The sequence below is a fragment of the Vulpes vulpes genome, chromosome 5 (genome assembly GCF_048418805.1).
Source record: "Vulpes vulpes isolate BD-2025 chromosome 5, VulVul3, whole genome shotgun sequence".
NCBI classification, from domain to species: domain Eukaryota; kingdom Metazoa; phylum Chordata; class Mammalia; order Carnivora; family Canidae; genus Vulpes; species Vulpes vulpes.
In genome coordinates this window covers 33,046,984-33,061,537 of record NC_132784.1, presented here as the reverse complement: position 1 = coordinate 33,061,537, position 14,554 = coordinate 33,046,984, and the positions used below count along the sequence as shown (strand labels likewise).

Below are 14,554 nucleotides of genomic sequence, written 5' to 3'. Positions count from 1 at the left end.
ACTTCCCCCATAGCATTTATATACAGAAGCTTGGAATGCTGACAAAGCCTCCATCCACGTGATGCCAGACACCCCAGAAATCATATTGGCCAAGAGCAATTCTGCCAATATCAGCCAAGTAAGAAGCTTCCTGATTGTCTCTTAAGCCTTTCTCGGATTCATTAACCTACTTCTACCTTACACTTTCCTGTCTGGAATTGGCCTATTAACTTTTCTAAACCACTCTTATTTTTCTGTTATGTATTATCCTCTATCTAGAAACTTTACACCAAGGGATGGGATGAATCAAAGATGAAGGACTATGATCTGAGGGCTGATGCTATTTCCATCAAAAGTGCCAAGGCCTCAAGGGATATCGCCAGTGATGTAAGTGCCCTTTATCTAACCCCCTTTGGTGTCACACTGCAGAATGGCCACTGTGAGGCCGGTTGGCCACATTTTGCAATTGTTTCCACATGTATTCCCTACTCCTGCTTCCTACTTTCTATGACTTTTTCCCTTTGTTGTCACAGAGAAGAATAGTTTGGAATTGTAGCTGTAATGCCTGCACCAGTGAAGATAAATGAATATACCACCGTTATGCTTATGATAGAGCTTAAGATTATTTAGAGATGCCAAAATGTTTGTGATATGAAGTTCTTATCCATTTTCTTGTGGGTGTTCACGTTAAAACTAGGTTTCTAAAGCTGTATTTCTCTCATTTTAGTACAAATACAAAGAAGCATATGAGAGACAGAAAGGCCACCACATTGGAGCCCAGAGCGTTGAAGATGATCCCAAGATTATGTGTGCCATACATGCAGGGAAGATTCAAAGTGAAAGGGAGTACAAGAAGGAATTCCAGAAATGGAAGACCAAATTCAGTAGCCCAGTGGACATGTTAGGCATCGTGATGGCCAAGCAATGTCAAACTTTGGTCAGTGACATTGATTATCGAAATTACCTACATCACTGGACATGCTTACCTGATCAAAACGACATTATCCAAGCAAAGAAGGCCTATGAACTGCAGAGCGATGTACGTAACACAGACTTTGGGAAAGACGGAATGAGAGGGCATAGATTAATTAATTTTCCACTCCTGTGGACCCTTCTGTGAATAGACTCATGGATTATGCACTGCACACACCCAGGAGGGCACCACTCGCATTGTTTAATACATAACCCATATTCAGGAGTTATGCCCTAGGAATCAAAGAATAGAGATGAAGAATCCTACTTAGGCCATGTATTTCATTTACTGGCCTAGATTCCAGACTGTTTTCTTCATGTCATCTGTACTTTCTGGCAATGGAAATATATTGCCAACAAACACAAATTATCTGACTACTTTTAAAGTAACTGCCACTATTGTACTATAATCCATGGACCAAAGTTTTCTTCAGTTATTATAGAATTAAAATGGAATGAGATTCAACAAAACTTCCTTTATAAAAGTGTTTTTAGTTCTATAATTTTTTGGAAATATCAAATAATTACCATGAAATTCAGTATATTACGATTTTATCGCTCCTCACAGCTAGGATGTATAATTATGCTTTTACAAATTACTGTGCCATTGATATTAAAACCCCTGAGTCCTATAAAATCGCAGGTCCTACTTTTTTGGAACTACCATCTTCTGTGCTTATCAACCCCTAGATCCCATGTACTTTATTTTTCAATTATGAGATGGTGTGTCTAACCATAGAACATAATTTCTGTCTAACATCTTTGTAGAGTGTATATAAGGCAGATCTGGAGTGGCTGCGTGGCATCGGCTGGATGCCAGAAGACTCAGTAGAAATGAACAGAGTGAAGAATGCTCAAGGCCTGGTGAATGAAAGACTTTACAGAACGCGGCCAGAGGCCTTGAAATTCACTTCCATTGTTGACACTCCAGATGTTGTCCTGGCAAAAGCCAATTCTCTGCAAATAAGTGAGGTAAGAACCATCCTATTACCAAGCATTCCTTTTGCGGGACTCTGTTTTCAAAGGATGCCACCCAAACTGAACAAGTAGACTGTTCCCCTTGGAAGACTTATAGTGAGGGGAGCATTTCTAAGAATCTGTTGACTAGTTTGGTAAAAGCACATGCAAAGTAGAACAAATATTTCTTTAACTCCTATTAAATACTAAAACACATAGCATAATGCTGCATTTTAAATGGTTTGACATTGTATTGGTCAGGGTTCTCCAGAGAAATAGAGCCAATAGGTGATGTCGATATGTATAGATACATGTAGATATGTGTGTACATATGTGTATAGATGTGTGCACGTATATGTATATGAGAGATGTAGATAGATCTATAGACTATGTCTGTATACATACACATACACAGAGGAAGAGAGCTTTATGTGATGGAACTGGGCCATATGGTTATGGAGGCTGGCAAGCCTAAAACCTGCAGAAAAGGCTGGAGACCTAGCAGAGAGTCGCAGTTCAAGTCCAAAGTCAGTTTGCCGACAAAGTTCCTTCTTGCTCCGCAGAGGTCAGTCTTTTTTCTATTAAGGCCTTCAGCTGTTTGGACAAGACCCAGCCACATTACAGAGGGTAGTCTACTTTACCAAAGTCTACTGAGAAGAATGTTAATCTCATCTGCAAACTACCTTCACAGAAACATCTTTAATGATGTATGACTAAATATCTGGGTATTGTGGCCTAAGCCAAGTTAAGACATATAATTAACCACCCAAAAATTTTTTTCAGGTTAGTCTCTAAGTCTTAATGTTTCATATATTCACTACTCAAGTAATATTTCCCTTCTCTCTGCAGAAACTATATCAAGATGCATGGAATAAAGATAAAACCAACATCACCATTCCTTCTGACACGCCAGTCATGCTGCAGGCCCATATAAATGCCCTGCAAATCAGCGATGTAAGAGGCATAAATATGAAGTGAAAATACCTTCATAGGAAAATATATGTCAGCTTTGGGAGTGTGGTATAATGGACAAATTACCTATCTTAGAAATGTGTACAGCTTTTGGTGCTAAACATTTTCTCTTCAGCTTCCATTCCTAATGCAATATGAATGGAAATTCTCTCTTTTAAATGTTAGTTTAAATACATGGCTGGGTCCCAGGACTGCAAAGAGTTGGGATATCTGAATTCTATTGTTGTCTTCCTTTCAATCTTGAAAGCATTGTTCTATATCCAATGTCCATAGCTCAGTTTCATCATATATTAATTGAGAATATTGAAATACCTAGTTGAATTTCTCTTGAGGGAGTATGAGGTGACAGTCTCATTTATCTTTATAGGTTTTTGATTGATCCAGAACATTGTTTGACATTTCAAAGCCATTAGCTTTGTGTCTTATTTTCCATGTCAGAAAGTTAAAAGACAATTTTAAGTCATATCCAAAGGATAAGATATCTATGTCACATCCCTTTAGCAGGGACCTCTGAAAAGTCAAAAGGCAACATTAGGAAAAAAAAATCTTACCGGACCTTACATGATACCTTGATGAAGGTTTTCTAGCTTCACAGTTGATTCTTAGTTTCCATGTATTGTGTGTTGGGGTATTTTCAGATGTGTACCGTATTGTGATGAAGACAAGTATTCAAACATTTAGTAGATCTAGATGTTTAGCTTTAAAATCTTAGTTCAGAAGTATCCTGCAGTCTATTAAGAAATAGCCAATAACCAGAGGAACTCAGAAATGCCTGTTTTTCCTTATCCTGTCTTCATTTACATTTTGTCATATTCATATTTTGAGTACTTTGAGTATTCACTTATTTTCAATTTTTGTAAACAAACCTGTGTTTTCCCTCAATAGAAACTTTACCAAAAAGACTGGAATGAGACCAAGCAGAAAGGCTATGACTTCAAGGCAGATGCCATTGAAATCAAGCAAGCCAAAGCCTCCAGAGATATTGCCAGTGAGGTATGGCCTCTATTTCCTTGTGGTTTATCTCTTCTTTTAACAAATAGAGTTGTGTTTTTTTTTAAGAATTGAGGGGGGAGGTTAAAAAAAATCTATGTAAACAATTTTGTTTTGCACTAAAGACTTTCTCTATTTAAAAACATTAGAATGGGGTCACCTGGGTGGCTCATACAGTTAAGCATCTCCCTTCAGCTCAGGTCATGATCTCAGGGTCCTGGGATCAAGCCCCATGTCAGGTTTTGTGCTCAGTGGGGAGCCTGCTTCTCCCTCTCCCTCTGCCTGCTGCTCTTCCTGCCTGTGTTCATGCTCTCTCTCATTCTCTCTCCCTGTCAAATACATCTTTAAAAAAATAAAAACAAAAATAAAAAATAAAAAAAAAAATAAAAATAAAAAAAAAAAATAAAAAAAAAATAAAAACATTAAAATGGAATGAAGCACATTAAGGTTAGCATAGATGAGGTATGTGTATAACTTCTTGGTTGTTTCTAAGTAGAAGTGAAAAAAACATGAAGAATCTATGCAGAATTCTTGGGAAAAATTCAGGAACCAATAGATTTGATTATTGACCAGTGTCATTTTATCCCCCAAATATTTATGACATTCTCCATAAATATAGATCGCAGTTGAAAGTTTCATGTAAGATAAGACTGAAATCACATTTTATACGTAAGATTTTATACTGGAGGCTTATGTATAATGCTCTCAGCAACCTTTTGAAGTTCATTTAATGGTAATTTAAAAACTTAGTCAAAATAATTATCCTACCAAGCTCCCTACCTCCCACCCTCAGCTCCAAATCTTTAAGCAATCCTGTTCCCTTTGTCTGGGTTCTTCTCTATTTTTTATCTTGTATATCCACCTGTTTCTTCCCTCTTATTTCTCATTTTTATCTCTAAATACAATAGCCAATCTATAGTATCTGCCTTATTCCCACTTGTCTCTCCCTCCCTTTTGTCCAAGCTTTTCTATGTTATCCAAATATAGAAAAGACAAGACATTATCTTACTCTAGTCCTAAGACGCTTTTAGGACAAGTGTGAACAAGATGGAAACTCTTGTTCCCAGGCCTTTGTTGTCATCTAATTCAAACCAATGACCTTGCTTCCATTCTTGTGAAATATGCACCTTTTTTAACTGTCTCCAAAACCACACAAATAACTTTTTCCTACTGAGGTATTGTTAGTACTCTTGGGGACCAACTGACTTAATGTTCCACCATTCAGGCAACCTTGGAGACCCATGATTAAACCCACTGTGTCTTATTTTCCACATCTGAAAAATGTAATAGTAATAATAGTATGTACTTCACAGAGATGTTGGGAAGATTAAATGGGATTGTAGTTGCTACTAAACTATTTTTTACTAAAAAACTCAGCAGTTTTACACGGATCAACCTAATACATTTGAAGCACTCATAATAGTGTCTGGCGTATAGTCATTGCTCAGTAAATGTCAGCTATAATTTTTTGTAATTACCCTTATTCACCATACTATTTCCCTCCTGATTTATTCCCATTCTCTATCAAACTACCTAAAATAGCCCTATTTTCCTCAAAGTGAACTGAAATATATAATGACTGCCAATATTCAGAAAACATTTAATGAAAAGTCCTCTTACTACATTATTTTCATATGTCTGTTTATCTGATTTTTCACCACTTTAGTACAAGTACAAAGAAGGTTACCGTAAGCAACTGGGCCACCATGTGGGTTTCCGCACCCTACAAGATGACCCCAAATTGGTATGGTCTATACACGCTGCCAAGATCCAGAGTGACAGAGAATACAAGAAAGCTTATGAGAAGTCTAAAGGAATTCACAACACACCATTGGACATGATGTCAATTGTTCAGGCCAAGAAGTGCCAGGTCCTGGTTAGCGATATTGATTATCGCAATTATCTGCACCAGTGGACGTGTTTGCCAGATCAGAATGATGTGATCCAGGCTAAGAAGGCCTACGAACTGCAGAGTGATGTGCGTATATTTATCACCAGACTCTTGGGGGAGATGTGTGTCTCTGTGAATAGCGTCATGGTGTACTCCCTAGGGATATAATTTAAATGGTAATCTTAATAGAACCTAACATAATCTGTATATTTCATGGTTATAGAATCATTTGGAACATTGTCTTGTGGAGGATTCCTTCTTATGTACCAAGGTCTTATTTTTTTAAGACAAAAAAAAAATCTCTTATTCTATGTAATTAGATAGAAAATTTCAGTCCCAATTGTTTTTAACCCATTATGTTTGCATGATCAGATATCTAAATTTCAGAAACAAATTTGAACGTAAGGAAATGTTGGATTTTAAGTTTATCTGGTACATACAGAAAAAATGTATATGTACATATATTTATAGATAGAGCGGTGTATACAGATAAAAGTATATATTTTTTCCTCATTATATATGCCTCTGAAGACCTTATTCTCCCAAATTCTTACAGATGTTATTCTCTGTAGTGCAAAAAAAGGCAGATTTCAAGTGGTGAGCACAGATGCTCAACCTTGTATAAAAACAAAACAATGTGCCATTGCTGTGATTCCACAAGGGTCACTCGTCAGCGCTGCTCCAATTCCTGTAGGATTACGTGAACTTCTCCCAGAGATGTGTGCCAGAGATATAACACCCAAATATTAATATTTAATGTTGATTCTTCCGTTCCATGGGACTGGCCACCCAGCTAGTTTAAATAGAGGTACTGTGTGGCCTGCTGGCATCGTGGTCTAGTGAGCAGACTTGACTCTTTTGAACTCTGTGGTCCCTTCCTTCATACAGAACGTGTACAAATCAGACCTGGAATGGTTAAAGGGTATAGGATGGTTGCCAGAGGGTTCTGTGGAAGTGATGAGAGTGAAGAATGCCCAGAATCTCCTGAATGAGAGGTTGTATCGTATAAAGCCTGAGGACTTCAAATTCACCAGCATTGTTGATACCCCTGAAGTCATCCAGGCAAAGATCAATGCTGTACAGATCAGTGAGGTAAGCGGGGTTGATGATGCGTTCAGACGTATTGAAGAAGTCTCCATAAGAACTTTGTGACATTTAAGTTGCTACTACCAGGATTAGAACCTTGAACATTCATGTACCCAGATAGAATTTCACAGTCAATCAATTAATGGTATCCACAGTTCAGTTACCTAGATGACTCTTTGACATAGATGCGGTGGGCATCTTTATATTCCGCAGACTCTGATACACATTCTGAATACATTTTGAGGTCTTGCTTATAATGCAAGTCTACTAGGTAATACCATGATCACAGAACTGCCACCTTTTATTGCTTTTTAATCATGAGGGAAATGGAAAAGTCCAGGGGTGGCCTGAATATTAGATACCGTGATAGTTATTTGGGCCAAGAAAGCCAGGATTTTATTAGTGATGTGGATTATCATAGTTACCTGCCATGTAGGTTTACCTGCCAGATGATTACATGTGACTTAATGAAAAAGGATCATTTTACTACTGTATTTCTGATTCATTTTCCACTTATATTACACCACACATTAATGTATTCTTCTTGTTGGAGTCATTATTGGCACCTTTTAAATAACACAAATGAAGGGGTGCCTGGGTGGTTCAGTCAGTTGAGCATTTGATTCTTGATCTCAGCTCAGGTCTTGATCTTAAGGTTGTGAGTTCAAGCTCCATGTTGGGCTCCACGCTGCTGTGGAGAGTACTTAACAACAACAACAAAAAAATTCACACAATGGAAACAAAATGTGATCTAGATTTATAGCATTTATATCTGCGAACATCCAAAGAGAACTGTTAATTGTCCCTATAATTTTATTCATGCAGTAATTGGCCTATTTACTTATTAACCACCTTTTTTCCTTTTTACCAGCCATTGTATCGTGATGCCTGGGAGAGAGAGAAAGCGAATGTGAATGTGCCAGCGGACACTCCAGGGATGCTGCAGTCCAAGATCAATGCCATACAGATCAGTGATGTAAGGAGCTACACACTCACTTGGTTTACACAATATTTTCTGCCTCACTGAAACTTAAGTTGATATGTTCCAGAGGAAATTTATCAAAAGGCATTTCCCTATCATTCCTTTGATTTCTAGTATTTAAACAAATGAGAAGTGCCACGTGTGAGCACCCATGTACACAGGCATGCGTATGCATATGCACGTTGTGTTTATAAATAGTGATGTGTGTCCTTTGTTGAAAGGAAAAATGCACTGCTTTCACCAAAAACACCACATAAAAACATACATATGCAAGTATAGTATTACTTGGTTCTCTTTTTAGTGGCTCATCATTGATTTTTCCTTTTAAAGCCGAACGCTATGTATTTTTCTCATTTTTACATGATTTACTGTCTCCTAATTTCTTTCTTGAAAAAAATGAACTTTACTAAATTGCATTTAAAAATCTACTGGAAAAAAATAAAAATCTACTGGAACTTAATTTCATTATGAAACTAGCCTATTTTATAAATCTTAAGGGGAGACTAATTTTCCATGTGACTTAACAGGTTTTCTTACACATCAGTAAGGCTGACTCAGTGGCTCCCTCTTCATATTAACTGTGGCATTGCAATCTCCATTTGCAGAAACATTATAAACAAGCTTGGGAAGATGTCAAGATGACGGGTTATGACCTGCGGGAAGATGCCATCCCAATTCAGCACGCCAGGGCTTCCAGGGATATCGCCAGTGATGTGAGAGCTCCTTTTTTCCCAGCCTTAACCAACACTAATAGATGACATATGGGAGTCAATACTTTTCTAGTCTTTAGCTTAATTCCCAATACACTTAAGTAGAATGGAGATCATCGTGATTAGTGTCTTGCTTTGAAATCTCAAATCCAAGAATAACTTGTACAACAGTTAGGTGCCCCTTTTGCATCGGGCTTGGTTCTGTTCTTCTTATGTTTAAGCACAGGTTTTTATTTTCTTTTCACTATCTTCTCAAAATCATGTAATTTACAAGCACTTATAAAAATTCAATGGATACAAAAAGTTCTGTTTCTTGAAGTGCAGCATGCATAAGTTTCTCCTGTGATAATTTTAAACATACAGAATGTTCTTGTCCAGTGGATGGACAAGCATTTTAAAAAATGTATATGTTAAAATGTGCTAGAAATATATTTTTCCATTTACGGGATTATAAATTTTAGAATAAAAATATTTCAAAGTTTACACTTCAGTTTATTGACTAGATTCTTTGTTTAAATAAATTTAAAGTATGAAGCACTGGTGCTACTTGATTGTGGCAAAACATGAAGGTAGTAGACGACAGTGACTAAAGGTTGGGAAACACTAGATAAGCCTATATTGGGGATAATTTAGAAGCACGCTTCTTGCCTTAGAGATGCTCATAATGTATTCATGCATGTAGACATAGAAGACAAACCAATGTGTTAAGAATCATAAAACTTAGAGTATGGACTTAAAAACAGTGCCCAAAAGAGGCTAATGTAGGGAAGATGGATTTATTTGGAGCAGACTGTTTAGAAAAAGTGAATTGAGAAAAATGACTCTTCTTTTTTGTTCACATATACCAGTATCTATACAAAACCGCTTACGAGAAACAGAAAGGCCATTATATTGGATGTCGCAATGCCAAGGAAGACCCTAAGCTGGCTTGGGCAGCAAGTGTGTTAAAAATGCAGAATGACAGGCTGTACAAAAAGGCCTACAATGACCACAAGGCCAAGATCTCCATCCCAGTGGACATGGTGTCCATCAATGCTGCCAAAGAAGGCCAGGCCTTAGCAAGTGATGTGGATTATCGCCAGTACCTGCACCACTGGTCTTGCTTTCCAGACCAGAATGATGTGATCCAAGCCAGGAAAGCCTACGACCTGCAGAGTGATGTAAGTTGTTGCTTGTGCAGAGAGTACCAGCCGAGGTGCCTGAGTAGTGAGCTGTCCTCTAGGGAGAAAGCCTTCCACAGCTTTGCCTGGTCATTCCTCCTAGGCCTTGGGAAAATACAACTCCCTAATAAGCCCTTCCCTTTAGTGTTTTACCAACTTTACTGAATGCCTACCTTACTGCTAGGCTTATTTAGAGAGTTTTCTTTTTTACTGTTGGTGGTGCTACCAGAATTTTTCTGTAGATTCCTTAATGTGTGCTGTGTTTGTAGTTTCCTAAACATGAAAATTCCCATGGCCTCTCAATTGAAGAATGACAGGGATATTTCCTTAAAATTAATTTCAAAGGTTAGCAGCATGCTCCAAACTCCCTAGTTTCCCTTAATGTAGTAGTCTTCACAGTGTGTTGTTTCATTAGTTTACCTAAAGTGTTTTTAGATTTATTTATATTTTTTGCCCATTCTACTGGAAATCATGGGTTCTTTTAATTATTTAAACTTGGTTCCCATGAACTTCAAGGAATGCTTTCTCATAATGAATAAATTTGATACAGAAAAGTATACCCATCATGAAATGAGTTGCCAAGTGGTGGATTTAGGCCAGTTTTTAGAGAAATGCAGTCTGTGCATTAACCTGAATAACATTAGTATACGAAGGAATGCATATGAATCAAGTTTCTAAAGAATGAGAAAGGGAAACTTCAAAATCCGTATGTAATCTTTTTTGGGAATCCCTTCTTTTGAATTTTGGGTATCCATCATACTTTATACGCTAAAACATAAAATGTCCTTCTTCACTAAGATAGAAGTTTTACTCCATAATTCACTCCTCATACTATCTTTCTAGCTTGTTATTTGTATCCTATTAACTAGTTACTAAAATACCATTTCTGAAGAACAGAATGATTTTTTAATGAAATTAATAACTTGTGTTTGACATAGAGCAATTTTATCTGGTTAACCACTTACCTATCTATATCTGAGAAAACAAGTTCAAATAACCAAGAAAATGTAAATCCTAATTCAAAAGGAAGTGTTATCTTGGGAAAATGAAAAGCCAACTGAGATCAAAATTGTGGAACCAGGGATTGAATTCTTTGTTTTAAAATTAAAGTACAGTTTACATAAGTAAAGTACATAATATCACATTAGTTTCAAGTGTAAAACATAGTGATTCAACCAGTCTTTGCTCACCAGAAGTGTAGCTACCGTCTGTGACCATACAGTGCTATTTCAACACTGTTGACTATATTCCCCGTGCCGTACCTTTCATCCTAATGACTTATTCATTCCATAACTGGAAGCCTGTATCCCCCATTCCCCTTCACCCATTTTGCCCAACCCCCCACCCCTTCCCTCTTTATAATCGTCAAGGTTTTTCTATATCTGTGGATCTGCTTCTGCTTTTTTTTTTCTATATCTGTGGATTCTGCTTCTGCTTCTGCGTTTGCTTGTTTTTATTCATTTGTTTTTGTGTTTTAGATTCCACATATAAGTGAAATCGTGTGGTGTTTGTCTTTCTCAGTTTGACTTATTTCGCTTAGCATAGTACCCTCTAGGTCCATCTATGTTGTCACAAATGGCAAAACCTCATCCTTTTTTTTATCCTGAGCAATATTTCATGCATGCATGCGTGTGTGTGTGTGCGTGCCTGTGTGTGTGTACACACACACACCACATCTTTGTTATCCATCCATCTCTTGGTTGCTTCCATACCTTGGCTATTGTCAATAATGCTGCAGTAAACATTTAGGTTGCATGTATGTTTTTGAATTAGTGTTTTCATTTTCTTTGGGTAAATACCCAGTAGTGGAATTACTGGATCATACAGTATTTCTATACTTAATTTTTTGAAGAACCTTGTTACTGTTTACCACCGTAGGATTGGATTCTTAATTACCCCTTTAAAATACACCATGTGCCAGGTATTGTGCTAAGCACTGAAGATACAATGGTGAATGAAGAGGAAGAACCAAGACAAAGTTTCAGACTTTACAGAGTTTACATTGATAACAAATAAACAGATATTAACTAGACAATATCAATAAAAAATCTGATGGCTGAGAAATAATGATCGATGGTGCTATGAAAAAGTGAGGTGGGAAAAGATTATCCAAGGAATTACTACATTAATGGGGATTGCAAGGGAGCACAGGAGCTGGTTCTGTGAGGAAGACACAGCGCATTCCTACAGAATGACCAATATATGCAAAGGGGGAGGGCTGTATACGAACCACAAACCAAAAAGCCAGTGTGGTCAGAATGCATAGGTTAAAAGGAAGCATATAAGATGGTGCTAGATTATCATCACCTTCTAGTCCATGTAAAGAATTTGATCTTTTTCCTAAGGCCAGTGGGAAACCATGCAATGGGAGGAATGTTGTGGTGTCAGATTTGAATTGTGAATTTTATGAGGATTGTTCTGGCTGCTGTGCAGAGAACTTACAGGAAAGCCTGTTATTATTGCTTTAAAAGTCCACCCGAGCTAGTATGAGGTTACTTAAATATTATTGAAAACCTTCCCTGCATCCCATAGAGAGAGAGCTCCTTCTGCATCATTCTGCTTTATGAGTGCATAGGTGCCCTGCCACAGAAAAAGCAGACTAGAACGTTGCTGGGCTCTAATGCATCCTGCTCTGCACATGATGAATTGTGTTTATTGGGCCAGTGCTCAATTTTAATTAGTTTGTGGGAGGTAAAATATACCATAAAACTTCTTTCTTACTTTATCATAATTAAAAACAAACCCTGCTTCTACCTAACTTTGTTTTCTTTCCCAGGCCATCTATAAGGCTGACTTGGAGTGGTTACGTGGCATTGGCTGGATGCCCGAAGGGTCTCCTGAAGTGTTGAGAGTCAAAAATGCTCAGAAGATCCTACTAGACAGTGTCTATCGGACACCTGTAGTGAGCCTCAAGTACACAAGTATTGTTGACACACCAGAAGTTGTCCTTGCTAAGTCGAATGCTGAAAATATTAGTATTGTAAGTCACTTTTCCTCATCTATGTTAAAATTAAGTCATGTTTGTGACTGATAATTAACCCAATAATCTATCTGTAAAATGATTCCATTGATGATTTTAGGTTTTAATATGTAATGTTAGTAGGATTGTTTTATTGTTATTTATAGATTTTAAACAAAAATATTAATTTCATATTAAATTTGAGTAACTTATATGAAAAACTTTTAGGTGTTTTTCCTTAATATGAAAAATTTGGGATCAGAAAAGGTAAAAGTTGTGCACTGAACTAGAAAAATTAAAAATTGCAAAGTAATGTTGTTATTGTGTTTTCTTCCGCAGCCAAAGTACAGAGAAGTTTGGGACAAGGATAAAACTTCAGTCCACATCATGCCAGATACTCCAGAAATTAATCTCGCTAGAGCCAATGCTCTTAATGTGAGCAATGTAAGTACCTCAACAGACTCCCTTTTTGCTTAGAAAGTCACCCAGTTGGTGCTATGATATCCCTGGGGAGCTCTTTATAGGCAAGAGAGAAAAGATTGGCTGGCTGGGGATGGGGAGAACTCTTTACCATCAGCTTTCTTACCAGGAGTGAGGAAAGGAGCAGATCCCTGGCTCTGAGTCACCCAGCAAGGTCAGCGACCAACCCAGTGAGCCAAAGTCAACGTGACAAAAGGGAGAAGAAAATAAGTTACAGGAAAGCTGAAAAAAGAATGAATGAAGAGACATATGAACAAGAAAGGGGCATTAATGACAGATGAACACAAAATAATTTTGGGAATTCTTTGCAAAACTTTATACAAATTAACTTTAAAACCTGGATCTGTAGGGGATTTTTAGGAAATCATAAATTAACAAAATGACTCCGGAAAAAGAATAAAAACATATAGCAAGAAATTAAGATTATTAAGGACTCTTCTTTCTCCTCTCAGATGTCAGGGTCATCCAGGTGATCTCATAGGAGAATACTTTCAAAAGGTTAAGACTTTAAGTGATTGAGGATTGATCCGTGTTCTCCAAGTTAGTAGATGAAGTTTACTCTCAAACCCAGATTTTTTTAGTTCAGATAAAAAATATATTTGACTACACAGACAAAAACGTATTACATAATTTAGAAGAGTATAACAATATATGTAATAAAACTAAATAAAAACAAAAGATTTTTAAATAACATAAGTTTACATTAAATATCCTTTAGTACATTGAAATATGGAGAATACTTTTTCTTTTGTACAAAAAGAGTCAATTGTTAAATAGGACCACCCAAAATTCATAAAAATACATGAATGAAAATTCATACAAAACTTGCCTATACTTACAAGGGCAAAATTCGTGTGAGTACTCTTATTTCAAACATGCAAAGCCCATGAAACTCTTAAGAATTAAAATTCATCTCTCCTTTCTACACTGTTATTAAAGCTTCCATATTGATTAGTATGATTTCTGAATTATACATTTAAATTATTGTTATTTGAGTCTTTCTGACATTGTCGATACAGAATGATTCCATTTGAATATGAACATATATTTTAAAAGCTGTCTGTAAATCTGCCACTACCTTAATTAACTTCTCTGTATAAATAAAAACACGCTGCATTTAGAAAATGGCTATTGTGGAGGCACTTGGGTGGCTCAGTCAGTTAAGCATCTGACTGTTGATTTCAGCTCAGGTGGTGATCTCAGGATCAGGCTCTGTGCTCAGTGTGCCTGCTGCTTGAGATTCTCTCTCTCTGCCCCTCCCCCTGCATGCTCTCTCTTTCTTTCTCTCTCAAATAAATCTTTTTTTTTTTTTTTAATGGCTACTGGGGTGCCTAGGTGGCTCAGTCGGTTAAGCATCCAACTCTTGATTTCAGCTCAGGTCTTGATCTCAGGGTTGTGATCTCAGCCCACATTGGG

General features: G+C 37.1%; 1 protein-coding gene across 50 annotated transcripts in view; it reads left to right on the top strand.

The window, feature by feature from the left end:
* Positions 1-14,554, top strand: part of NEB (nebulin) — a 207,467-nt gene that overhangs the window by 113,970 nt on the left and 78,943 nt on the right. For all 50 annotated transcript variants that reach the window (XM_072757801.1, XM_072757772.1, XM_072757798.1 and 47 more), the window contains 13 exons: positions 14-118; positions 259-366; positions 707-1,018; positions 1,720-1,923; positions 2,758-2,862; positions 3,766-3,873; positions 5,537-5,848; positions 6,650-6,853; positions 7,719-7,823; positions 8,435-8,542; positions 9,388-9,699; positions 12,476-12,679; positions 12,998-13,102. In XM_072757801.1, coding sequence (XP_072613902.1) covers positions 14-118; positions 259-366; positions 707-1,018; positions 1,720-1,923; positions 2,758-2,862; positions 3,766-3,873; positions 5,537-5,848; positions 6,650-6,853; positions 7,719-7,823; positions 8,435-8,542; positions 9,388-9,699; positions 12,476-12,679; positions 12,998-13,102 — 2,292 coding nt within the window. The remainder of the gene's footprint in view (positions 1-13; positions 119-258; positions 367-706; positions 1,019-1,719; positions 1,924-2,757; positions 2,863-3,765; positions 3,874-5,536; positions 5,849-6,649; positions 6,854-7,718; positions 7,824-8,434; positions 8,543-9,387; positions 9,700-12,475; positions 12,680-12,997; positions 13,103-14,554) is intronic.